This window comes from Sphaerodactylus townsendi, linkage group LG01 (genome assembly GCF_021028975.2).
Source record: "Sphaerodactylus townsendi isolate TG3544 linkage group LG01, MPM_Stown_v2.3, whole genome shotgun sequence".
Lineage (NCBI taxonomy): Eukaryota > Metazoa > Chordata > Lepidosauria > Squamata > Sphaerodactylidae > Sphaerodactylus > Sphaerodactylus townsendi.
In genome coordinates this window covers 170,479,213-170,506,770 of record NC_059425.1, presented here as the reverse complement: position 1 = coordinate 170,506,770, position 27,558 = coordinate 170,479,213, and the positions used below count along the sequence as shown (strand labels likewise).

The 27,558-nt window shown below is 44.7% G+C and overlaps 2 protein-coding genes across 5 annotated transcripts in view; one reads left to right on the top strand and one right to left on the bottom strand.

Annotated features, from left to right (window-relative positions):
* The window catches only part of LOC125434228 (WD repeat and coiled coil containing), a 37,354-nt gene extending 26,629 nt beyond the window's left edge, over positions 1-10,725 (top strand). The window contains exons 2-3 of the mRNA XM_048499313.1: positions 7,684-7,804; positions 9,660-10,725. Coding sequence (XP_048355270.1) covers positions 7,684-7,804; positions 9,660-9,826 — 288 coding nt within the window. The 3' untranslated portion in view covers positions 9,827-10,725. The remainder of the gene's footprint in view (positions 1-7,683; positions 7,805-9,659) is intronic.
* Positions 10,726-20,368: 9,643 nt separating this feature from the next.
* The window catches only part of MFSD2B (major facilitator superfamily domain containing 2B), a 66,575-nt gene continuing 59,385 nt past the window's right edge, over positions 20,369-27,558 (bottom strand). For all 4 annotated transcript variants that reach the window (XM_048499268.1, XM_048499239.1, XM_048499259.1 and 1 more), the window contains 2 exons: positions 25,939-26,115; positions 20,369-21,869 (listed from right to left, as the gene is read on the bottom strand). In XM_048499268.1, coding sequence (XP_048355225.1) covers positions 21,812-21,869; positions 25,939-26,115 — 235 coding nt within the window. In that variant the 3' untranslated portion in view covers positions 20,369-21,811. The remainder of the gene's footprint in view (positions 21,870-25,938; positions 26,116-27,558) is intronic.

Below are 27,558 nucleotides of genomic sequence, written 5' to 3'. Positions count from 1 at the left end.
TTTTATTTATTTTATTTCTGTTTTTCAATAAAAATCCTTGAGAACTCAGCTGGTTGGAGTTATTGGAGAAAAGGACCCAGATTTTATTGAAACAAGCTTGGCTCTCCCAGGCTTGGTTTCATGATAAAAGTTCATAAGCATTTTTTACATAAAGACTTTGTGGAGGTTTTAGCACTCAAGTCACAACAGGTACCTGCCTCTGCCTGACACTGTCACAATATCTCATCTACAGTTCAGGCCAGCTCCTAGCTTATCCCAAATTCAAGGCTGTTTACAGCAACAACAGATGTAATAGCAATGTATCAACATTCCAGACATCCAAATATCCCAAATATCAATTAAACTGGATCAGAAACTGAGAGCCAGAGTGATGTAGTGGTTAAGAGCAGCGGACTCTAATCTGGAAAACCAAGTTCAATTCCCGACTCCTCCACATGAAGCTTGTTGGGTAACCTTGGGCCAGTCACAGTTCTCTCAGGACTCTTTCAGCTCCACCTACCTCACAAGGTGCATGTTGGGGGGGAGGAGAATGGAATGAGCTTGTAATCCTTGTTGGGACTCCTTGTGGTGCAGAAAAAGTGAGAGATAAAAAACAACTTTCTAACTCAAAAAACCATTTCAGAGACTCTCTGGAAAGCGGATGATGAAACCTGAGTTTCCTCTGGCAAACTGATGTCTAGTACTGGAGTTGTAACTGAACTGGTATGCATTTTTGCTGAAAATGGCCAAAGGGTACACAGTCAGCAAGGTCTGTTGAGAAGGCTTAGATGGCTTTTAGAGGAGGATGAATACTGTACACTGCTTTGCAGGCACTCTATTCCCATGTTCTCTACCTTCAATGAAGGCAGACTGGGCACTTCCTTCAGCTGGTCTGTCGTCTTCACAATTCTTTTCCCAGGCTGTTTCTCTACCCTGTTATACATCTCCATATATGCCCTCAGTTCCCATTCTTACCCCTTCTCCGTTCATCCCTCTTGGCGATGTGCGTGTATTAAGTGCCATCAAGTTCCTTCTGATTTATGGAGACCCTATGTCTTCCAAAAATGTCCTATTGATTGCAGACTGAGTGAGAGCCGTGGCTTCCTTTATCAAGTAACTCTACCTCAGGTTGAATCTCCCTCTTTTCCTGCTGCCTGCTACTTTTCCTTGCCTTATTATCTTTCCTGTAACTCTTGGCTTGTCATAATGTGCCCAAAGTATGATACTCATTTTAGTCATTTCAGCTTCTAGGGAAACGTTCAAATTTAAAGAGTTAATATCAATTGTATTTTTAAATGATGTAAGCCACCCTGAACTTACAAGGGAAGGGCAGCCTAAAAATGTAATAAGTAAAATCCTTGCTTTATTTGATCTGGAACCCACTGATTTGGGGTTTTTCAAAGCTGTCCACGGTATCAGTAGAACGCTCTTCTAAAACCACATTTCAAAGGAATCAACTATATTCCTGTCAGCTTTCTTCACTGTCCAACTTTCACACCCATACGTAGTGTAACGATGTGTTGCTGGTGGCCATTGTTTCACTTAAGAATCTTTTCTAGCTCTTTCATGGCTGTCCGCCCCGGCCTCAGCTTCTTTCTGGTTTCTGAGTTGCAGTCTTCCTTTTGGCTGATGATGGAGCCAAATAACAGACAATTTTGAACAATTTAAATTTCTTCACCAGCAACCTTAAAACTGTATAATTCTCTTGAATAATTCTCTGATAATTCTTTTGACTTTGTGGTGTTCAGCTGCAATCTTGCTTTGGCACTTTCTGTTTTAACCTTCATTAGTAATCATTCCAAGACTTTGCTTCTTTCTGCCAGTAATGTGGTGTCTTCTGCATGGACGTAGGTAAGGGGGGGGGGGGGGGTTCTCGGGTTTGAAAAAAAACCCCATCCATGTCCGAAGCTCCGCCCCTCCGTTTGTGGGTTTTAAAAACATTTTACTGCTTTTTTTGTCTTCAGCCTGCAGGGGGCGCATTGTTTGGGCTAGCAGCACCAAAATTTCAGGGATTGTTTGGGGGACTCTCCCGATGATACTACCCGGGTTTGGTGAGGTTTGGTTCAGGGGGTCCAAATTTATGGACTCCCAAAGGGAGTGCCCCATCCTCCATTGTTTCCAATGGGAGCTAATAGAAGATGGGGGCTACATCTTTGAGGGTCCATAACTTTGGACCCCCTGAAACAAACTTCACCAAACCTGGGATGTATTATCAGGAGAGTCTCTTATTGATGCCAGCCAGGCTTTGTGAAGTTTGGTCCAGGGGGTCCAAAGCTATGGACTCCCAAAGGGAGTGCCCCATCCTCCATTGTTTTCAATGGGAGCTAATAGAAAATGAAGGCTAAATCTTTGAGGGTCCATAACTTTGGATATCCTGAACCAAACTTCACCAAACCTGGGATTTACTATCAGGAGAGTCTCTTATTGATACCACCCAGGTTTTGTGAAGTTTGGTCCAGGGAGTCCAAAGCTATGGACTCCCAAAGGGGGTGCCCCCGTCCCCCATTGTTTCCAATGGGAGCTAATAGGAGATGGGGGCTACACCTTTGAGGGTCCATAACTTTGGACCCCCTGAACCAAACTGCACCAAACCTGGGTGGTATCATTAGGAGAGACTCCTAAAGATACCCTAAATGTTTGGTGCTGCTAGCTTAACAATTGCACCCCTGACAGCAGGCATCCCCCAAATTTCCCCAAATTTCCCCAGATTCTCCTTTTAAATCCACCCCCTTCGGCATGGATTTAAAGAGAGAATCTGAGGTCCTCAGTTTAGAAGAAGAAGAAGAGTTGGGATTTATATCCCCCCTTTCTCTCCTATAGGAGACTCAAAGGGGCTGACAATCTCCTTGCCCTTCCCCCCTCACAACAAACACCCTGTGGGGTAGGTGGGGCTGAGAGAGCTCCAAAAAGCTGTGACTAGCCCAAGGTCACCCAGCTGGTGTGCGTGGGAGTGTACAGGCTAATCTGAATTCCCCAGATAAGCCTCCACAGCTCAGGCGGCAGAGGAGGGAATCAAACCCGGTTCCTCCAGATTAGAATGCACCTGCTCTTAACCACCACGCCACATTGAAAGTGATCCTGTTTCAGGGTGGGGGATAATCCACCCCAAAACAGCATCACTTTCAATGTTATTTAACTAGGGACCCCAGATTCTCCCTTTAAGGTGGATTTAAAAGGAGAATTTGGGCTCTCTAGTTTAAACACCATTGAAAGTGATGCTGTTTGGGGGTGGATTCCAGCATCACAGTGGCTGCGGGGGGGGGGGGGGCAAAACTCAGATTTTGCACCAGGCTCCATTTTCCCGCTATGCCTCTGCCCAGAGTGGAGGGGCAGGGCAGGGCAGGGCAGGGCAGGGCAGGGCAGGGCAGGGCAGGGCAGGGCAGGGCAGGGCAGGGCAGGGCAGGGGAGCCTGCCATCCCCAACCTCGGAGAGCTGCTTTTATAAGCGCTAGGCGAGGGGCGGGGCTTGGGGAGGCGTGGCCATGCCCTAGGGGTGGGTGGGGGTGGCCCCCCCCGAACCCCCCCCCCATAAAAAATCTATACCCACGTCCCTGGTCTTCTGCATAACTGAGGTTGTTAAATGTTCCTTCCACCAATTTAGCCCATTCTTAACCTCCCCATTCCCCCCTACCTTCTCCTCGCCCCAAACATCAAGCCGGGCTGGGGCCCTCATGGCTGATAGTGAGTCCTGTGTGCCGATTGGTGGGAAGTGCGGCATCAATTCATTCCACCCCTTAGAATTGTGTCTAAGAATTGCTCCTGACTGAATACCCTTATTTCAGCTTTCTCGATCAATACACTATAGGTTGTCCTAGTGCACAGAAAGTTTATGCTTAGCTGTTTGTCCTCACAGCCAGTGGTGGGATCCAAAAATTTTAATAACAGGTTCCGATGGTGGTAGGATTCAAACAGTGGTGCTGCTGCACACACGCACCTCCAGTCCCTATTGGGCAGGGAGGTTTCTTTAGTAACCCCTTCTCGGCAATCAGAAAAAAATTAGTAACTACTTCTAGAGAAGTGGTGAGAACTGGTTGGATCCCACCTCTGCTCACAGCCCTTCACGTTCTTCTACAGTCACTACAGCAATTCATTCTATACAGTGGTGGGATCCAAAAATTTTAGTTACAGGTTCCCATGGTGGTGGGATTCAAACTGTGGTGTAGCGCCAATGGGGCTGGCCGGGGCACGACGGGGGTGGCAGCTGGGCATTCTGGGGGTGGGGCATTCCTGGGTGGGGCTGTGGCAAGGACGCAGGCGCTGCGCCGGTCCTTGGGCAGGAAACGAATGCACGCAGGCGCAGGCTGCCACGCACGCCGGTGCACCTCCTGGTAGACTGCTTCAAGTTCTGCGCGCTACTGCTGAGAGGAGGGGTGTAACTAAGGCAAAAATCAGGTGGCAAAATCACCAACTAGTAAAACCCTCTCGGCACACACAAATAATTAGTAACCTACTCTCGGGAACCTGTGAGAACCTGCTGGATCCCACCTCTGATTCTATAATTGTAGCCTAAAATTTTAGTGAGGTCCGCCCATTACTGGGTAAAAGAGTTGCTTGTAGATGCTTTGCCAGACCCTGCCGGAAAGCCATATGCCAGATGTTTCTATATAATGCTTGACAGTGTAGTTTTCCAAAATAAAAGTCATGTCATACTTTTTTATGAGGAACTTTTTATTAGAAAACATCACCAAACAACACGCAAACTTTTGAGACTGCCGAATGTAAGAGAGAATATGAAAGACATCTAGAGAGAAAACAAGGGAGGCTCCTGAGAGAAAGGGAACTGGACTTCTGTTTATTCTGTTGTTGGTGAGACCTCATTTGGTGCATACCATCAAGATTTTGCGTTTGTCTTTTAAAGAATGTTGAAAAAAGCCAGGCGCATGGTTTCGCACTGATGTTTACTTTCCATGAAACGGTTTCTATGGCTGATTCCGCATGGGCCAAAAACAGTAGTGTGAAAACAGTGTGAAAATGGTGTAAAAGGGTTTAAAACGGTGTAAAAGAGTTTATACTGTTTTCCCACTGTTTTCCCACCGCTGTTTTTGGCCAATGCGGAATCAGCCTATGACATCAAGAAGACATGCTGGCCATTAAAAAAGACCCCCTTTTAAAACAGAAGTATATAACTACAGATTTAGGACAGGGTGAGCGTAAGACTGCAAATAGCAAGCAGCTACTGCAATGAAATTAGAATATGGTTAACAGAATAATACGAGAAGGAAATATCACTTGGTAAGCTAGATTTGAAAGAAGTTTCCTGCCACAGCCACAGTGCAAGTTTTAAGCTTTTTCTGAGGACAAGGGAACTCGCCCCTGGAAGAGAGGCTGCTGGGAAAGGACAGTTTATGCTAAGGTTGCCAACTCCAGGTTGGGAAATTCTTGGAGACTTTGGGTGTGGGGCCTGGGGAGGACAGAGTGTGAGGAGGGGAGAGACCTCAGCAGGTGTAATACTATAGAGTCCACCTTCCAAAGCAGCCATTTTCTCCAGGAGAACTGATATTTGTAGTCTAGAGACCAGTTGTAATTCCGGGAGATCTCCAGGTCCTACCTGGAGGTTGGTAGCTTAGCTCATTGTACCTTCTCTATCAGGCAGGGGGGGAAGTAGAAACAGAGGCATCCTGCTTTTCTCCTGCCTTACAGAAACTGTGATCTTGTGTTTATTCTCATGCTTGCTCAAAAGCGTGGTCTGCCCCCCGCAAAATCCAATACAGTACAATCTTGAGCGATCCCCCTCCTCAACCTGTCCATGGACATTTTAATAAGGATTCACATTCCCAAACTAGGCCGTAGGAGTTTTTATAGGTTTAATTGTTTGCCACTTTATATATTTGTATTAATGATTGGTATAGTTATAACAACCCTTTAGGCATTAGTATGTTTTTAAGCATGTTGTACGCCCCCCTGAAATAAGATAAGAAGCATTTATTGCCATTGTGCATGCACAACGAAATTTACAAGCATTCCCTGATGCACACTATTTCAGATCTCACACCCCATCCTCACATTCCCCTTCCTCCGATCATCCCTACACAGCCCCAACCACATCCGCGTGAAACCATGGAGTTCAGCAAAGTCACAGCTCTAGAATAGAAGCTGTCTCTTAAGCCCATTTGTCCTTGTTTTTATAATCCTACATCGTCTGCCAGATGGTAACACTTCAAAAAGAGAGTATGTCGGATGAGATGGGTCCTTCAAAATATTCTGAACTTTCTGAGCCTGACGCTGTCAAACAAACAAACAAACAAACAAACAAACAAACAAACAAACAAATAATAGCTCGAACTACTCAATTTTCAACAATATCTCCCAACATCCAGCTTTCAAAAGGCAACCTGTCAGCATGCTAATGCTACCATCGCCACAAATTCTTCATCCCTTCGAAAATAGTACCCACTTTCCACGTTCTCTGGAGTACTCAGAGGTAGGATCCAGCAGGTTCTCACCAGTTCCCGAGAGTGGGTTACTAATTATTTGTGTGTGCCGGGAGGGGGTTACTAATTGGGTCCGCTTTTCCATCTCCACGCTCTCGCCTCCCCGAGAGGCATACTGCCTTTGAATGTGAAGGTTCCATATAGCAATTGCAACTAATAATGTAACTCCCTGAACTGGGTTAATCCCTTTCAGGTACTGCAATTCATTGATTCTCAGCCTTTCGTACCTTTTATCTCACCAGTCTCTATCAAAGAACCTGTGTGTTTCACCATTGCTGTGTTCAGATTTGTGAGTTGGGGCATTTCTATAATGTGATGATGATTTAGGAATGACCTGGTGCAAAAAAAATTTGAAAGGTCGTGGTGGGGTGGCTGCCTATGGGGGGGCATCCAACTCAGGTTTTGCCCAGGGCTCAGGTTTGCCTAGGTATGCCTCTGTTCCCTTTGCTGAGGGGGGGCTGGCGAGGGAACTTGTTACTAAAATTTTTGGATCCCACCACTGGGAGTACTGCATGCTTCTCTCATGCACTGTTCTTTCCCAGCTACCCTGCTCTGGCACCCCGTGTTACTTTGCACAACCCTGCAGGATTCTACACCAGATGGGTATGCCACTTCTCTCCTCTTACCCTAGCGTCACTTCATCTCGAGCCCAAAATAACTCCTGGCAGCACTCAGCCTTGCAGCTCCTTTTCTGTAACCCCGTCACTCTTGTAACCAACACTTTGGAAGCTCTGTGACCTTTGGCACAGTGGCTGAAGTGTTGGACTGGAATGCAGGAGACCCAGGTTTGAGTTCCCATGGAAGCGTGCTGGGTGATCTTGGGCCAGTCTCACAATTTAGTCTAACCAAGGACCCTTCTGCACACGCAAAATAATGAATTTTCAAACCACTTTCACAACTGTTTGCAAGTGGATTTTGCCATTCCGCACAGCTTCAAAGAGCATTGAAAGCAGTTTGAAAGTGCATTATTCTGCATGTGCGGAATGAGCCCAAAATCAAAGGGTTGCTGTGGGTTTAAAATGGAGGAACAGTATAAGCTGGTTTGGGTCCCCACTAGGGAGAAACGTAAGACACAAATGAAGTATATAAAACTTGAAAAATGAAGACAGTTTCGTGCCCCTTCCCCTCACAATGTATATTCAAGAATACAGACATCAAAATTAATTACACACTGGATGAGGTTATTTATAGGATGTTTAACAGAAATTAATGGGCAGGAACGTCTCCAGCATTCTAACAAGTTGTTTCTATTTTTTTATGTTATGCGCCTGAAGAAGCATTTTTCACGTGGGGCTGTAGTTGAAGAAACAAGAACTGTTCTCCTTTGTGACGGTAAAGTTCATCTGAATCTAGTCCAGCAACTTTTTGATCTGCCTGTTGTTGAAATGAAACATGGTAGGTTCCCTTTATTGCTCTTTTTTTAGACAAGTGTTTTCACAGTAAGACGTCTTGTTTGTGGAATTTCAGTGATACCATTAAGAGCTCATTTTTCTGTACATTTTCCAATGTTAACTGTGTTTGCTGGAGTTTAGTTTGGCCTAGCTTCAGAGCTGAATATTTCCCCTGAAGACAAGCTTCAGACACACTTTCCTAACACTGATCAAACCTTCCACAGTTGCCCTCTGGGTAGCATAACTGAGCTATGTTCTAGGTCTGTATTGAGTATGCTGAAGATTTCAGGGGGAGACGTGGCACGTAAATTTCATCTCCCCCATATAATTTTTCACAGGCTGTCTCTATTACTGATAAAGATCTGTGCATGCTCTGCCTGACCCGCCCCCATTTCTGCCAAAACTGTCTCACTCGGGGCTAGTGTCAGGGTAGCATTAGCGGGGACACTATTATGACTGTTAAAAAATGGTCACCTGTTCACAGCCTACAGCAGAGCTGTGCAACAATCCCATAACCAAAACAATGATTACTGCCTCCGCTAGCAGACTAACCAACTGGAATAATAAATGTATAGAACATTTTGCACAGATCGTTTTCTAGATGACTTTATGCTCTCCTCTCTCAGGAAAGTACCACACACCTAATACTACAAGCTACAAGTCTTTCAAATTTTTATGCTTCCATAGCTTTGGATTAGTTTAATCCATGCTGAGTACACAAGGAGCTCACTGATCTAATCTTCCAAACTCCTGTCTTTACCACCCACCTGTAATTTACTTGTGAAAGCAGAAAGCATCCAGGAAAGGACATATCTTCCTTTTATACTGGTCCTTAAACAATCGAGTCCATGCTGATGTGTGCTTAATTATTTGCCCACAGGTGTCAAACTCGCAGCCCTCCAGGTGTTATGGACTACAGTTCCCATCATCCCCTGCCAGTGGCATGCTGGCAGGGGATGATGGGAACTGTAGTCCATAACATCTGGAGGGCCACGAGTTTGACACCTATGATTTACCACTTCAGGAACAGGTCATTCTTCATCCTGTTTTCTGTAAACTTTTCTGCAAGTGACTGTTCAGATAAAATAAATGGTGAGTTTTTCAAAGTTCTGTGAGCTGCGTATAGGAGAGCAAAGAACTAAAAAGCAAGGGAAGAAAGAATAAATAAATGGGAAGGCATTCCTGACTGGTAGGATGTAACCTTACTGAATTTGCCCACATTTTTCATTTTAAAAAGGTATTATTTATGTTGTTTACAATCCACTTTCTCACAGAGAGTCAAGGCTGATTACATATAGTTATCAGAATAATCAACAAAAGGGGACATTCAGTAAGCCACTGTCTCTAATTTATCCAAGCAAGTTTGTAATCCATTTTGTATAGTACAACCATCCTACCAGTGACGAAAAGCCCTTTTTCAGTAATTCAGTTTTGCATAGTTTGGAGACAGCCAGGAGAGCGAGAGCTTTCCTAACCCCTCTGACAGGCCATTCCAGAAGGCGGGAGCCACGAAGGAGAAGGCATGTGAATAGTAGACAGTTGTTGATTTTGTCCATTAGCAGGCTGGCACCTGCAGAATTCCCCTGCAAGAGGCAGTCTCACAAATAAGAAGGGGGTGATTGGCTTTGTATGTGACTGCCAATACTTTAAACTGAGCCTGGTAATAAATGGACCACCACTGGGGGGCCTGCAGAACGAACGCAATATGTATGTTCTGTTCAAAATTTCAACCAGAACAATTACTGTTTCAATCAATAAAGCTGTGCAATGCTGTGATATAAAATGGAGTGGGGAAAGAATGGATCTTTGTTGTAGGTTGTACACTTATATCCTGGTGTTTTGTTTTCTTTTTCATTTAGGTTCTTCTTGGATTATTCTTACAGCAGATGGTGAAGGCTTTATTCCACTAACATTTAAAGAAAAGCAAGAAATAACAGTAAGGGACGGGAGTGAGAGTTTGGAATCCTACGGAAGTCAGTCCTGCAAAATAAACATTTCTTCTCAGCCACCAAACAGTGTGACATAAGGAGGAAACTACATTTTAAAACAAGTTCTCCAAAATAAACCTGCATGGTTAGAAAATGCCAGCAACAGGACTTCTGTCTGCATTTTAACTATAGTTGCTGTGCTTTTGTTTCACAGTAGCTAGTTTCTTCCAAGTGCTGCATTCTGCAAGATCAGATTTAGAAAACCTGTCACTCCTGAAACTAAGATGGAACGAAGATACTATTGTTGTCAGCCTGACTGATTGGCACACGGTTTTGTTTTAAAGGCTTTACGGAAATCTGAAATATCGATACATTGGCAAAATAAGTTTTCAAGATTTTCAGATTTGTCGCATGGCATGATTCCCACAACGGCAGCCCAATATACAGAACACCAGAAAGAGAACTATAAGCACAAAAAGCTCCGAAATAACTCTCTGAAGCAAATTTTCATGCACACAGTTCCAAGAAATAATACAAAAAGCACTATGGGAGCTTTAACAATCATTTTATTAAGATCAAAAAGATAAAGCAGAAGAATCATTCCATTTCCTAAACAATTTCTATAGTAACTGGGAGAAGAACGAGATTTAACTGCAGGTGTTGGACCTTCATCATTTCTAAGAAGAGTTCCAGAAAGACATGCTTACATTACAGTTTGCAATATGGAAAAGAAGGCAAACAATAACCTTGTTTGTGTCCCTTTTTTGTACAGATTCATTTTCTTTCAGATTGTTTTAGACCGTTTCACAACTGATTGTTCTCTTCATGGGTGTCACATCTTTTTAGCAAACAAATGTACAATTTATGAGTAATCCACATGAAGAACAAATATGTATTTGTTTTGCCTCAAACTGGATACATATGCATTCTTCACATGGATGGGCAAGTGTATGTATTGTATGTGTTTTTTCCAATGTGGAACTTAGATTATGAAATAGTAAACATTTTTGAAATTATAAATAATTGTCTTTTTGAACATTCCTGACAACCCTCTTTATATTATAAATACATATGATGCAATTCATATTGTAGAATACAATTCATTGCTTCTGAAAGTTCTTCTGTCATTGCAAACTTTCCTGCTACCTAAAACCAAACCAAAACCCAAAACATTTAGCAGTTGTATAGTAAGATTATCATAGCATGGACCTTTAAACCAGAGGAATAGCTGAGCTAAATTGTGCCCAGTGCGCAGTGTGCTTTTTGCACCCCTCCCAGGAGTTTTATCAGTTTCCAGGCCCCACCCCTTTTTGACCTGGATCAGTCATGGTCAAGGTATCTTTGCCCCCTACGTCAGGTAGCCCTTCCTGGTGTTTTTCTAGCATTTTTAAGTCCTCCAAATCAATGATACCTGCTCAGAGAAGGGGAGAAAAAGGGGAGGGGGAGGAAGGAGCCATTTCCTCACAATTACCGAATAAATGATCTAGATGAGCCAATTCTATAAAACCCCTGACATGATTTTAGGGAAATCATTCTCAAGAGATTCATTCATAAGGATTTTTCTTAAGATTTTCTTGTTGTTTTCTTGCTATTCTTCTGCCTTAGGCTGAATAGCCTTGTATTGTATTGTTTTTTATACTTGGAACTGTCTATAGCTGAGAGAAGAATGGTTTTATTATTATTTTTCCTTTCAATGAAATTTAAAAATCTCAGCTGTTTGAGAGTATCTGGAAAAAGAACCCTGGTTTTGGTGCGTTATTGGTAAGGTACCTGGCTTTGGATAATCTTTCACACGAGGTCAATTGCTTCTCCTGGAAGGATGGAAGAACATCAATGATGGCTTCAACACCAAAGGACAGGGAAAAACTCGTATGCCCCTTTGGCCAAGCAATTTTGGAGGCTGGATAGTTGTCATACCACATAGAACAGTTCATACCAGAACTTTTCTGGCTCAAATAGTCATACCTGGATACTGGAGTTAGCTCATTTTAACTAAAAAGTGAGGTAGGTGAAAAGGATTAGAAACAAATATGCTTCTTTTTTTCTCCTACTCCTTCCTTCCTTTTCTGCTTCATTTTATCAGGGCTCCTACTTGTGGGATCTATTCTAAGCACATGTATTTAAAATTCGGCTTGCAGCCTACCGGTTTCTCCATTTTTCTCAATATTTATAATGAATTGATGCTTTAGTTTAAGGTACATCCATCAAACATATCTGTAGTAGCTGCTTGAGCAAAACATATCCACCAAGCCCAGACCAAACTCCACTTATCCTGACCCACAACGTGGACACATGATTACTCTGAACATTTCTGTACATGAAAACTGACCAGCGCATAAAGAGTTCAGCTTGTATTTCTAACAACTTTAAGGTTCTCACCATTAAAAAAGTCAGATACTCTTTGCTTTGTCTTTAACAAGTTTAGGATTAAAAACAATTCAGCATCTCCCCTTTGTAGTAAAAGCTTCCCCTGTATTTCAGACTCTCACACAGCTGAGCGGAAAAAGCATAGAAATGTTGCACGATTCCTTCCTGTCAGAATTCAATACCAAAAGTTGGCCTAGCAGCATCTTCAAAGCTCAACCTGAGAAATCCAGCTTTTCCCTTCCATTTTGTAATTTTTGTAACATCTCCCTGACAAAGAATTCCATAGAACTTGAAAGGTATTGCATAATTTTGTTCCTTTTTCTTTGCTTTGCCTTTAACAGTTGTAAGATTAAAAAACGGTTTATAGTGAAAGCTTCCCCTACTGTATTTTGGACTCTTGCACAACTGAGAGGAAAAAGCATAGAAATGCTGCACGATTCTTTCCTGTCAGAATTCAACACTAAAAGCTGGCCAGCAAGGTCTTCAAATCTGGACCTGAGAAAAGTAGCTTTTTCCCTCCATTTCGTAATTTTTGTAACATCTCCCTGACGAAGGATTCCATAAAACTTGAAAGGGATTACATATTTTTGTTATTTTTCAATAATCAACTGAAAGTTTGGAAAAGGGGGAAAGTAGAAGGTTGGTAGATCGTTAATGGCGATGGAACAATCCTCACAGCGACCACAATCACCTGAAGAGACCTCCATTTCTCCCGACCCCCCTTCATGACAATGTGCTTTTTGAAGAAGAATACGAATCATGGAAGGTGACCAACGTATGCGTGAAGAGGGAGTTTTTGCCGCAAGGGGCGTTTGTTGAATCATAGAGACCAATAGTTAGGTAGAGTGACAGTGACGAAAGACCATAGAAAAAAGTCACCCAGCGTGTCTTGACCCCGCCCCTTGTTGTCGGATACCATCGGTGACGGCGTTCGAAGGAAGGCCTCCGAGGTCCAGCACTCCCTGCCGCGGCCCGGCACAGGGCGTGGTACTGGGACAGCTCCATCACCTCTTCCTCAAAGCAATGCTAGGAGTGGATTGAGCAGTCGGTGGGCTCAAGAAAAGACCAATGTCGTCCTACCCAACAGCCACCAGATCGCGACTCTGTTGAGGTGGAGGGCATGGAGGTATGTGTGAGGAAAAGCCACGTGGGCGGGCGCAGGTAGAGCAGAAAGGCGAAAGGCATTAGGAAGAAGAAGAAGAAGAAGAAGAAGAAGAAGAAGAAGAAGAAGAAGAAGAAGAAGAAGAAGAAGAAGAAGAAGAAGAAGAAGAAGAAGAAGAAGAAGAAGAAGAAGAAGAAGAGGAGGAGGAGGAGGAGGAGGAGGAGGAGGAGGAGGAGTTTGGATTTATGCCTCATCTCAAACATAAGGAGTCTCAAAGCGGCTTACAGCTCCTTTCCTTCCTCTCCCCACAACAGATACCTTGTGAGGTAGGTGGGGCTGAGAGAGTTCTGAGAGAACTGTGAGTAGGCCAAGGTCACCTAGCAGTGGTCATGTTTAGGAATCGGGAAACAAACCTGATTTATATCATTGTTTTATATGACAGCTGTATGAAAAGCAACTGAGAAGACCTCATTTGTGATAGCACCCCGTCCTCCTGCCCCAGCAATAAAGGGTTCTTGTTCATTAAAGTAGCCCGTGTGCATGCAGATCTAGCATATTGGTGAATTATGTCTAAGCAGACGCTGCGCTGGCAGGGAGGTCGCCGTGTGGAAATCCCCTGGCAAACGCAGCAAGATTCTTTGAAATCTTACGGCAGGCATTCGGCGCATTATCATGGGTAAGGGCTTTTCACTACTAATGTGTGCATGAGGTGCCGTGTAGCCGTCAGGCCTCAAAATAAGATCAGCGAATGGCGAACCAGTAAAAAAGGTTCTCTCCTTTGTGCCGTGCATAAAGTAGGGATCCTAATTTGTTTTTGTTACCATGGGTATGGAAGTAAGTTCGTTAGTCTGTGTGTCGCTTGAGGTTAAGTAACGCAAAGGGGATGATCTTGTTATGTGGCGCAGATACATAATAGTATGCGGTCTTCCCAGTTGACTTAGAGCAAACGCAAATCTGTTGCTCAGGTTTCCAGCCACAGTAATCTCCATACAGTTTCCCACAGGGCAGCTTGGTTGCAAGCTTGTGCACTGGGGAGTGGCGTGGCGGGGTACCTTATAATATGCCCCCAAACTTCAGTCGCCTCTGTGGTTCTGTCAGTCAGGTAGGTGGTATTTTCACACTGCAAGAACAGTATATAGAACGCATCAGAAAACACCAAGCACAACAACATGGCAATCCTATGCCGAGTTATTTCAGCCAAAGCCCACTGAAATGAATGGGCTTAGACTGGGTTTAGACCCTCTAGGATTGCACTGCAACTTTACTAATTTCCACTCGTTTGAAGTGTAGCTTTTTTACTTGTCAGCTAACTCACAAGCGCTTTAGATGATTTCCAAATTGGCTGTTGATATTAACGCTATAGACAGCTGCAGAGTCATTCCTTAGGTTTAATTAAGAAAGCAGGTTGCTTGAAAACACAACTTGCTTGGATTAATTTATCGTGGCGTGTCAACATACCGTGTGTTGCTGTCCGGTTTTCAGAAGAGATATTTAGAAAGCCCTGCAGGGTACTGCCCTCAGCTGAAGTTCAAATAAAGAATTAAGCAAAAAAGATTAAAGGTTCACATGATCATAAGCTGCAGTCTTCTGTGGCTTGCAGCGTTGAGTTACATAACTGGTGAATGGAATGGCTCGTAAGAGCTGCGCTTCTCACAGTTTCTGAAATTACTTGCAACGCCTGCACAACAGCTACCACATTGCTGTAAAATATGAGAGGTATCATTGACTGCAAAACAGCTGCCTAGCCTCGTAACCCAATAATAGTTTGACAGTTTGGGGTTTGTGTGTCATTTGGAACGCTAGCAGGACCGCTACGGGAAGCAGGCCTGCCTGTTTTATCTTTGTTAAAAACAGGAGCAGGTCTCCAGTAAAGCTTGGAGCAGATCCAAAGAAACTGTTTACGCTTGACACTGGCATAAAATAACGGCCTAATCGCCTGCCTGCTTTTCTTGAAATGCATTGTCCGTGTGTTTGAGAAGACTTTCAGCTGCATAGGAGCCCCAAAGCTTCCTTCCTCTAAGGCAGTGATGGCGAACCTTTTCGAGGCCGAGTGCCCAAATTGCAACCCAAAACCCACTTATTTATTGCAAAGTGCCAACATGGCAATTTAACATGAATACTGAGGTTTTAGTTTAGAAAAAATGGTTAGCTCCAAGGTACGCGTTACTCAGGAGTAAGCTAGGTGGCTTTTGTAGTCAGTGGCTTTGCTTTGAAGCAACCATGCAACTCTTCCAACGGGTGTATCACGACCCTAGGAAGGTTAACTCAGAAGCAAGCCCTATTGCCGAGCTTGCTCCCAGGTATAGGATTGCGCTTTAGTTCTTTGCATGAAAATCAGTGGGGTTTAACAGCGCTTAACAGGGTTACCTACACTGCTTCCCCAAAATTAGGACTTAGGTTTAATGCTAATAATCAAGCCCAGCGGCCCAGGCCAGCCTAGATGTGTATGTGGGGGGGACTCTGTTTGTGCGTGCCCACAGAGAGGGCTCTGAGTGCCACCTCTATTACCAATGCTATATGTTTGCCATCACTGCTCTAAGGTTTACATAGAGGAAATATTGTTTTCAGCTACTTTAGGGAACTATCACTGTTGGCTATATCAGTAGCTATTGGACCACTTAAGACGGTTTTGAGAAATGAGCGAATATTGCATCCCTCAACTGAAGTAAAAGGCCAAGGAATGCAGGCACAAAGAGATGAGAAACAATGAACACACTTGCTGTCCAGAAACACAAGTGTGTGCCGTCGTAGGACTCAAAACAGGGACACCATCTCAGGCATCTGGTCAAGGAAAAACCAGTGCTTGTTTGTTATGCCACAGCTCATTTTAGGCTACATTTCCATATACCTCTGAGTTTCTCTGCCACAGAGATGGGCTGCAGCTGAAAAGATGAGGGAATCGGTCCTGAGTTAACAGTTCAGCTGAGGCAGCAGATGGGAGATGGATGGAAAGGAGGAGGAGAAAGCAAGGGCCATGGGAAGGAAAGATTGGGGCAGAATCCTACTTGCCTGCAATTATTAAGGGCCCCACATTCCCACCATTTTGTGAGGGTCTTCCTAGTTGTCACTGATACCCTTTTATGAAAGATTGATTCTGTTTAAGATATGACAACTTGGTTTTTTAACTGAGGGGATGCATGCTGCCCCATAAGAGTTTTGGAATCTAGGTCCATTTTGAACTATAAACTTTCCCCTCAGTTTCCAGGTGTTCTACAGGTAGCAATCTGAGAGGCTAGTGTTGCGGAGCACAAGGAGATTATTGAGATGACTGAGGCTGGATTAATATATAAACAACTGAGAAGATTTATTTATTTATTTACAGGTTGGGTTTAAAGGAAGAAACCAGCAGCACAGGTAGACCTGGCTGAGGCTCAAACGTTTAAACTGGTTATGATTTCAAAGAATAGTTAGACTTCAGAGAATAGCTAAATTGGTTATGACTTCAGAGGATAAGCTAGAGAATAGTTGGACTTTCAGGCACAAACAGACTTTTAGGAACTAGCCACAAAGTTGGAGCCTCTCTCTCATACAGGATTCTACCCACACCAGCCTGAAGAAGAAGAGTTTGGATTTATAAACCCCTTTCTCTCCTTTAAGGAGACTCAAAAGGGCTTACAATCTCCTTTCCCTTCTCCCCTTGCCAGCAGATCAGCCCCCATGCGCAACCCACCACAGAGCCAGGCCAGAAGGCAAACCCTTCTCCCGGTTCCCACCAAATGCCTCCTAAGCTTTCAGCCAATCACACAATGCTGTTCTAAGGCTATGCAACCACAAATCTATGCCCTAAGGAGATAAGTGAACCCCGTCCCGTCTATACAAGGGCTCTACCTTAAATGAAATGTCCTGATGTGAAATCTCCCGCCCCCCCAAAACCCTGAACAAAACGTGACACAGCTCAGCAAGTTCTTGCTATGGCTCCATTCACCCGCAGCGGGTCCAAAGCTCCCCTCCAGACGCGCCTCCCCAATAAGTGAGACCAGAAGATCGTAGTTTCCGGAAGCAAGTGGTGAATGGAGTCCAAGTCCAACAACATTGTTTGTAGCAGCTGCACGCTCTTCACTGCAGGGATGTCGTTCTCTCCCAGCTGTAACACCAACGCATGAGGAGGCTTGAAGATTTCCAGCTTGTTCCGCAGGATGTGTAGGAGGTCATGCCAATGCATACCTCTTTTCCCAAACCAGAGCAGTCTGGATTGTTGGTGCAGGCCAAGATCCTGACCCAAACCTGATGAGGCTCCGTGTCTGCCAGCCCAGAAAACGATGCTGTGGCCAACCACCCAAACGACTCTCTGGGACCCTAAAGAATCTGATAAACAATGCAGGTTAGACAGGGCTACCGGGCGCAGAACCTTATTGATGTGAAAATGGCCTGATGTATGTTTTGTAGGCCGAAGAGTGCCATCTCCCTACATCCGTGACTGCTGACTGGGACTCCCAGCCCTGCCACAGTGGACGCCGCCCCAATCCGAAAGGAATGGAGCCCAAATGATTCAGGGGGGAGGTGCAGGGCAGACAGGCAAAGCCTCAGCACTGCAGCTAGCTGGTAGCGTGATAGGCAAGTCCCGTCCACATGCATAACTAAAGGGCCACCTCCTTTCGGGCGGGCTGCCAAGTAGGCTGCCACGTCCTTCACTGGGCAGGGGTCAGGGGCTGTTGAGGCCTTCATGGAGATGCAAGTGCCCCTGGCCTGCTGGTCCGTCTTGGACTGCTTTCTGTTAATAAATTATTTGGCTATGGCCAGTTTTATTACCCACACTATATATATTGTCTGGCGTATTATTCTGTGAATTAAGTTACCGAGCAGGAAGGGCCACACCCCTACCTGCAAACCCCCTCCCCCAACCGCTACATTACATGTTTGATTTATAATTGTTAGTAAGCTTGATGGCTGATGATTCTGAAATGGTGTTATTGTTACTGTACCCTTGTAAGTAGGTGTCTGAGCTGCAGTTTTGGGAGCAAAGCGGGTAAAGGCACAGTTTTGAGGTCGGGGATGAAATGGGTGCTACCATTGGCCTAGGTCACCCTGATTTTCTGGGTTAATATGATCATTTGCATCACAGCTTCATAGCTTGCTTAAATAGAGGCAGTCAATTCCCAAAGCATGTCTCCATAAATGAATAGGAGCCACCGGGGCCTGTTCCCACAGTATCTCTATCAGTGAGTTCCACTGTAATAGGAGAATACTGGAACTGAATGTAGTACAGTCTTCCTTACACAGACCACTAGTCAAAGGTATACTAAATTATTTGTACATGCAGAGTTGGGTGTCTACATGTATCCCCCGCCCCCAAGCTATTTGCATTTTGCTGCGGTGATGACTTCAAAAATTCTCTAAGGGGCTTTCCCCACTGACAGAGTTGAACTGGTTTCTACCTAGGTTCGCCTCAGTGAATCCCCACTGCCACTGAGCTCAACATTGTTTTGTCTCAGCCCCCCCCCCCCTTCCTCAGAACTGCAACATCCTTGTCGCAGTTATGAACTACACTTTTCTGCCGGAACAAGGTCAATACCGCTTCGAAGCTTCGAAGTGGGGAAACATTGAAACGACACCTCATCCATTCAACCAATCACGAGCCACTTTTGTGGCATGCGCAGAATGGGAGAGTCGTGGCGGGCAGAAAGCGCATGTACCTGTAAACTATAAAAACTGTAAAAAAAAAAGAACGCTCCCGTTTCCTGCCATAACACAAGCGCCAATCACGATCGAGGAGCAAAACAGGCACCAAGATGATCCCGCCCACTTAGCTCGGTATTTTTGTTTACTCTTGAGAGAACGGAGTAACTGTTGTTCTGGGTTAAGTCATTGAAAGAATGCCCAAGTTTGGAGCTGCTATATGCTCTTAAATGAAAACACCAGACTGCGCTTGCCCCAAAAGGCGAGGGGGGAAACATGAAAGGCCCAACACAGCTGTTCAATGACTTTATCCAAAAGTCCCAATGCAATGGGCCCCTTAATTATTCTAGTCTTGAAAGCATACAGCAAATAATGCAGGTAATCAGGTAATGCAGGTAATCAGGTAATGCAGAACCTTAACAGTATAGGGATTTTTCTATGCTGCTTCAAGATGTGGAATATGTACTCTGTAGGTGAGCATTTAATTTTTGGGGCACAGACACTTGAGTTCCCCCTCCCAGTTTGCAGTTCAATCTTAAGCAGCTTTGCACCTTCTACATCCATCAAAGTCAGTGGGTTTAGAACTGCATCACTACACAAGATGGCATTGATAGAAAGAGAGGGGGAGACTTTCCGAATTTTCTTAATGTGAAAATCAGCACGGTGAGTCAAAACACTTGCTGCTTTGTTGAACTGCAAAACTCCTAGTTTTTTGGCTTTGGTTCTAGCTCTACTACTTCTTTTTTTCCTTCAATGATCATAAAAGTCTTATAGGGGTAAAGGACCATCTTAGTGATGCAATATCACATTCTGAGAATGTGCATTCTGGGAGAGCAGGCCTTTTTCAATGATATTTGTAGGCTATGATCCACTAGCTTTTTGTACAGCTCACCCCCTACCCCTATTGAGATGAAAATCCTTGAACCTATCATAACTCTCATTTGTTTCAAGTGCAATGGGGTGTTCCTGACAGGTTGTACTCTGAATATGTCAAATGTAAAGGTACTCAACATTAACAGTATTCGACTTTAAAAAACCTTCCGGAAGTCTTGCACAGAGAATTTTTAAAACCGCTCTAACTAAAAAGTGCATAGACGTCAACCAATTAATGGCAACCATCATACAACATTGCATTTTTGTGCAATAAGATCTGTGCCTTTAAGAATCATTTGCTGGGTAGAACTAAGAGAACCAGGCCTGAAGAGTTCTTCACAGAAAAACTCCAGGAAAAGGAGGGTCTCTTTGCATGTAAACAGAGAAAAGTGAGGAGAACCCTCTGCAAGCCCACTGTGTAGAAAAGAGTTCCAAGGTAAGTTATCCATGTGTAATGGGCCAATATATTTCACTATGTGGTATTTAGACATTAGGACAAGTGGCAAAGGGCAAGTCTGTGCCCAACAGAAACTACTTGGAGAACATGATCCTTTAACCTGTAATTTGATCAACAGTTTTTAAGAAGTATCCATTTTCTTAGTTCCAGGTGATATCAGTTAAACAAAATCCAGAGTGATAGCCTTGATGGTCTGCTACAACCCAAAGTAAAAAAGAATCATATATACATAAACCTTTAATAGGCATTAATAAAATACAGAATCAAAAACAAACAAGCAGTGCAAGAATCTGAAATACAGGGAAGGATCAACATACCAGAACCTTTTCCAAGAAATTTGTAACCACCTCCAAAATCATGGATGAGCTATTATTTTACAAGAAACAAGCCCAAAGATTAGGAGTAGAGTACCTTAGCAGAGGAGGAATAATACAATGAAAATCAGGTCTAAAATCAACATATTTGGGACAATCAAATAAAATGTGCATCATCATCTTAGGGGTACTGGTGCAATGAGAGCAAACCCGGTCTTGTGCAGGAGTCCTCAAAAAACGCCCATGAAGAAAGTCTGAAGGGAAAGAGTTGCATCTAGCTCTAATAAGGGCCCACCTTTGTTTGGCATTGAAGAGAACCTTTAAACAGTAGGTCATTTGAACTTTAGTGGGGATAATACTAAAATATATAGGTGAGCATGAGACCCCGGCTTTTTGAATCAAGCGTTGGAGTTCTTGACTAAAGAGATGGGATTTTATTGTTTGCAATATTTTGTTGGAGGCTAACATGAGAAAAGAATCCCAGGAAAGGCCTAGGGCAGGGATGGCCAACCTATGGTGCTTCAGATGTTCATGGACTACAATTCCCAGCACCCCGTCATGGCCATGCTGGCAGGGGCTGGTGGGAATTGTAGTCCATGAACATCTGGGGCGCCATAGATTGGCCACCCCTGGCCTAGGGTAATCAGTTTGTTTTCAATGTGGATCCACCACTCAGAGCGTTGGATCTCAGGAAGGGCCAAATGAAGATAACTATTTGCATCGGTAGAGAAACAGAGTCTGGTCAAGAATCTGAAAGTGAGGAGACAGGCTCTTGTAACTAGTAGATGTTGGTCAGCTTCTAGACATAAAGTTGCATATGTCACGCAACATGGGACTCCGAAAATTTGATAGAGAAAGCTTGAAGTACCTTAAAGGCTAGTCATTATTGTGGCCTAAACTTTTGTCAGTCAGAGTGTGGTCTCCGGCTCATGAAAGTTTAAGGCTACCGTAAATCTGACAGGCCTTTAAGGGACCATAAGACTCTTTTTATTTCAGTATTTTCTGCAACATTCCCTGCCAAGGCTTAGCTTTCCGTCTCTTTGAGGACAAGATGCCTTCCTCAAGATGATACTGTGGTTGTGGCTTAGAATTAAAGATAATCACCTGCTGCATCTTAACTAGCAGCTCCTCCAGAGCCCCATGATACACTGTTTTCATAATAACAAATCCTAAACAATTTTCTTCTAAGCTATTCGCCAAATTATCATGCATTTGGAAGCTGCACAGCGTTGAGAGAAGGTTCCAGTGTTGCTGAGGTAAAGCTTCATTGGGTGTAACACAGAGATTGTTGTCCCGTTAAGCTCTTCTACCAGGCTAGGGTTTTCCTTGCCACAAATGGCTTCTATTCAGGCCTTCAGACCGAAGTGTTTTCTTCAGACTCAGCAAGATTTTCAATGCTTGGATGAGTCTGCCTGTTTAAAAAAGGCAAAGGAATTACTTATGAAGAATCATGACATTAGTTCAGTTGGGTATAATATGGTAGCATTAAGACACCAAGAAAATCCATTTTGACTTTGGGGAAGAGAGGCTTTGGGGACGACGCAAATGGGTGCCAGGGAATCCATTAGCGGTTACCACACTCAAGATCTCTGTACTCTTCGATTATTGTTTCTTGGAAGATATTTTCATTTGATTTGCAAGGCTGAAGTGGTTACAAATGAAAAGGGATATAATTCTTAAAACACTTCCGTTATAAAAGCTATTATGCAAGAGATATGTATTTATTTGCATTTATTCCCCGCCTTTTACCACGGTCTTAAGGCAATAAAAACCATGCAAAATTCAACAATGGTAAAACCACAATAAACCTTCATCCTAAAAACCCTAAAACAGTGATGGCAAACCTTTTCAAGACTGAGTGGCCAAATTGCAACCCCAAACTCATTTATTTATTGCAAAGTGCCAACACAGCAATTTAACCTGAATACTGAGGTTTTAGTTTTGAAAAATGGTTGGCTCCGAGGCGTGCGTTACTCAGGAGGAAGCTTGGTGGTAGTTGGTAGCTTTGCTTTGAAGCAACCGTGCAACTCTTCCAATGGGTGAATCACAACCCTAGGAGCGTTTACTTAGAAGCAGGCTCCATTGCCAGCAACCGAGCTTACTCCCAGGTAAAGGATCACACTTTAGTTCTTCACATGAAAATCAGTGGGGTTTAACAGCGCTTAATAGGGTTACCTACACTGCTTCCCCAAAATTAGGTTTAATGCTAATAATCGAGCCCAGTGGCCCAGGCCAGCCTATAGATGTGTGGAGAGGGGGGACTCTGTGCGTGCCCACAGAGAGGGTTCTGAGCACCACCTCTGGCACCCGTGCCATAGGTTTGCCACCACTGCCCTAAAACAATCAAAAACCTCACCCACTTACTTACCCCACCCACCTACAAAAAGGGCGGGTGCATGAACACCTCAGGAACCCCTCCACACTGGGAGAAGTCAACCAAAAGTTACCGTAACTCGGATTCAAGTCAAGAGGGATAGGCAGCTTAACAGCTTATGATACCCTTATCAAATGACTGACTACCTTATGCGGAGTTTCTACTGAGGAAGACTATTTTTTGTAAAACGTGGAATACACGCAGAGCCGGTTTAAGATGCTCAAACGGAGAGAAATGAGAAGTCTATTTGGATGACCTCCAAGACTTGTGCCTAATTGCAATTTTGTTATGGACAATTGTTTTTGTCTTTATGGTCTAAGAAGAGGAGGAAGCTAATATAATCGGACTACATAAATTGGAAGGGCTAACACCCCCAACCTCCACAGTCTTAATGGGTTCTTGGATGTTTGTATATTTAATTGTATGACTAAATTGTATGTTATGAGTATGAGTAAGAATTGTATGTTTTTGATAACAGGCATTTGTTATGTGTTATGTTATTGTTATTAGGCAATAGTGATAAGTATAGTGATATACTTATCAATATATCTGATATACTAGGTATAGTGATAAGTGGGCAGCAAGCGGGGGACGTTTATAGGAATCACACTAGCACAATAAATGCACTGTGCACTTTATATTGAGGCTTGTGTATCAGCAGGATATATCTTTGTGTTTTGGAACTTATCCACTATACGCCATTGGATATTGGAAGTCGACCAAATGCCCAGGTGAAGAGGATGGTCTTTGCCAGGTGTAGTAATGCACCGCTGACCCAGCAGCACCGTTCCCCACTCTCATCCCCTATGGAGTCACGGGTCATGAACTGTCTGGCTCAGTCATCGGGCGAGGGACAATGGTCTTGCCCCCAGGTGAGGATTAGGCTCAGACGCTTACGCTCCTCTCCGCACGTAGCCAGGTGAGATCATGCATCACATGATGATCTCCAGGTTTCCCGGTCTCCCGCTCATCTCCCTACCCACCTCCTTTACACGCCCACAATGAAACCCTAATAAAAGGTGCCAGAGACCAGCACAGGGAGAGTTGTCGCCTCTGTTGCTGACGCCCACCAGATGGAACCTCCCTATTCCTTAGCTGACGACTCCCAAGTGGGATGACTACAAGCTGGTACGTAAACCCGGGAATCCTCAACTCCACCCTGCTCACCGTCGCCTCGTACGAAGTCCGCTGGATCGGCGCATCCAGGGACCACCGCTTCGGTGACGCCTGTCCTCTGGATCGGCGCATCCAGAGACACGCCCTAGGACACTCTCGTCGGACGGAACACCGGTGGAGTATGGGAGCTTGCAGCAGGGCTTATGACAAGCACGCGAACGAACTGAAAGCATTAGCGAAATGCGGCAGGGTCCCCGTAAAGAAGAGGGAGCTGCGAAAATTGGTTGAGGAGATTGAAGCTCAATGTCCATGGTACCCGAGGGGACATTGAATCTTAAGGACTGGAAAACATCGGGCGCTCTTCGCGACAGAGCCTTGCGCCGATGTCACTCTCCGCTACTGACGTGGAGACACTGTGCCAGGTCGCCATCAGCCTGCAGACCTATGGCTTGCTGTAGGTCAGCCTCCTTCGATCTTTCACCTTCACTTCAACCCCGAATTTTCTATCCGCTAAATTGGCGTCCTCCTTTCTGCCCCTTTGCTCCTCCGCCCATTTCAAATTCTCCGCTGCTCAGCCGCCTCCTGCTCGCCTTGTTTTCGAAACCACCTCCGTAATGGCGCTGGTTTCAAACTCGCGAGCTGCATAGGAGGAGAAACCCCTGGACGGAAGACGATGCCGATATTCTGCATTGTGCCCCGTCCCATTTCACAGATACCGAGGGGATGGCATTGGTTGTCAGTATTACCGCCCTTAAGCTATAACATCCTCACTGAGCTCCACAAGCGATGCGGGGCGAGGAGCCACTAGCCCTACGTGAGAGGCATGCTGGAGGCAATCACAGGAATCACCTAATGGTTCCGACGACTGGAAGACCACCTCGTGATGCTCCTGAGCTCCCTGCACAATTTAGGATCTGGGGTTCCGCCAGCAGTGCTTCAACAGGGTGCCACCTCTGGCGCCCGATGCCTCACCAACCCCAACGATCAGATTGTCCCGTCTGAGGCCACCCTTACGGTCGCCTCTGAGTGCTCCACCAGATGGAACCTCCTCATCTACGCCCTATTCATGTGCGACCCTGCGGGGATGACTACAGCCAGGTACTGAAACTCCAAGACAGTAGGTGCCTGGCGAACCTCAAGAGGGAGAGCATTCCAATGTTAGGGGCTACTGTAGAGAAGGCTCTCCAGGCTGCCCCTACCTCCCTCACTTCCAAAGGGGCAGGACAGCCAGGTGGGCCCCACCCCCTCCGACCTCAGTGCCCAGGCAGAAATATATGGGCAGATGTGCTCTCTCAGGAACCCAGGACTAAAGTCAACATTTAACCAGATATGACTTTCAAAGGTCTTTCTTCCTAAAGTAGTAGAAGTATTGTGGGTAGAAGTATTGTAGTAGAAATATTATTCTCACAATACTAGAACCAGGGGGCATATATTGAAAATGCTGGGGGGAAGAATTAGGACTAATAAAAGGAAACACTTCTTCACACAACGTGTGATTGGTGTTTGGAATATGCTGCCACAGGAGGTGGTGATGGCCACTAACCTGGATAGCTTGAAAAGGGGCTTGGACAGATTTATGGAGGAGAAGTCGATCTATGGCTACCAATCTTGATCCTCCTTGATCTGAGATTGCAAATGCCTTTGCAGACCAGGTGCTCAGAAGCAGCAGCAGCAGCAGGCGGCCATTGCTTTCACCTTCTGCATGCGAGCTCCCAAAGGCACCTGGTGGGGCACTGCGAGTAGCAGAGAGCTGGACTAGATGGTCTCTGGGCTGATCCAGCTGGCTTGTTCTTATGTTCTTAAGTGGGGAATTGGCATTACATATTGGGACAACACAGCAGTATAGCACTTTTACATATTCACACACACAACATGTTTGTGTGTGTCTATATATTAAAAAGGCTAGCCCAAAAACAACTGCAGGCTTCTTACCTAAGAGAGAAAAAAAATGCAGTAAAGAACAGAGGCTTTTTCGCTGATACAAAACCAACCTTAGCATTTCCAGGGCATATTTAGTTTCTTTTCGACTCTTTTCGTTGATTGGATAGAAGATGAGTATGAATAAGCCTAAGAGAACGAGGCCGGCAGGGACTCCTCCAACCAAAACTTTCAGCATGGTAACCACATTGTCGGACTGTCTGCAGATTCCTGATTCATAACCAACAAACCTATTAAAAACACACATGGCTGTTACGGTCTCATCTCCATTTGCCATGAAAGCCCTCTCCCCCTATTTTGAAATACTGCTTTCATTTCTTTCTGCTGTCTCTCACTGGCTCAAGGGAGCAGTCTTGTTTTCTCCCGGGTGGGCCTAACACATGCCAACAAACAACATGCAGTGCAAACGACAAGTAATGCAGAAAGGTAAGTGCTTTCAGATGGAAGTTAGTGAACAAAGGTTGCAGAAAGAGACAGTGCAACTTTCTGGTCTCCGTTCGTGTGGGCACGGTTGGAGGAACAAATCAACCAATATCCACTTCCTGTGGTTGACATTCCTGGCTGCCCGGTTCCACTTCTGCGGAATCAGTTTCAGCCTCCACGTAAAGCTACGAACATGTATACTACTAGCTCCATCAGCTTGCTCTCAATAATTGGCAAGCTATACGCTAAATAATATTGGTCAGCCAGATACCCATTGCTTACATGTTAGTGTAAACAATGACTTCAGCAACTTGTTTACATATGAGCAGTTAACCCTTTTATAACTGAGTTGTGATAGACAAGGGTCTATCAAGCTACAAGGGTCAGTGCTACAAGGGTCAGTGCTACAAGGGTCAGTGCTATCAGTCACAGACCAGGAAAGGTATTTGGGCGTCTTAGTTGATAGTTCCATGGGAATGTCAACTCAGTGCATGGCAGTTGTGAAAAAGGCAAACTCTATGCTGGGGATAATTAGGAAAGGAATTGAGAATAAAACTGCAAAGATTGTCATGCCCTTATATAAAGCAGCGGTGCGACTGTACTTGGAGTACTGTGTCCAGTTCTGGTCGCCGCATCTCAAAAAGGATATCGAAGAGATAGAAAAAGTGCAGAGAAGGGCAACGAGGATGATTGAAGGATTGGAGCACCTTCCTTATGAGGAGAGGCTGCAGCGTTTGGGACTCTTTAGTTTGGAGAGGAGACGTCTGAGGGGGGGAGATGATTGAAGTCTATAAAATTATGCATGGGGTAGAAAATGTTGACAGAGAGAAATTTTTCTCTCTTTCTCACAATACTAGAACCAGGGGGCATTCATTGAAAATGCTGGGGGGAAGAATTAGGACTAATAAAAGGAAACACTTCTTCACGCAACGTGTGATTGGTGTTTGGAATATGCTGCCACAGGAGGTGGTGAATGGCCACTAACCTGGATAGCTTTAAAAGGGGCTTGGACGGATTTATGGAGGAGAAGTCGATTTATGGCTACCAATCTTGATCCTCTTTGATCTGAGATTGCAAATGCCTTAGCAGACCAGGTGCTCGGGAGCAGCAGCCGCAGAAGGCCATTGCTTTCACCTCCTGCCTGTGAGCTCCCAAAGGCACCTGGTGGGCCACTGCGAGTAGCAGAGTGCTGGACTAGATGGACTCTGGTCTGACCCAGCAGGCTAGTTCTTATGTTCTTATGACACTTG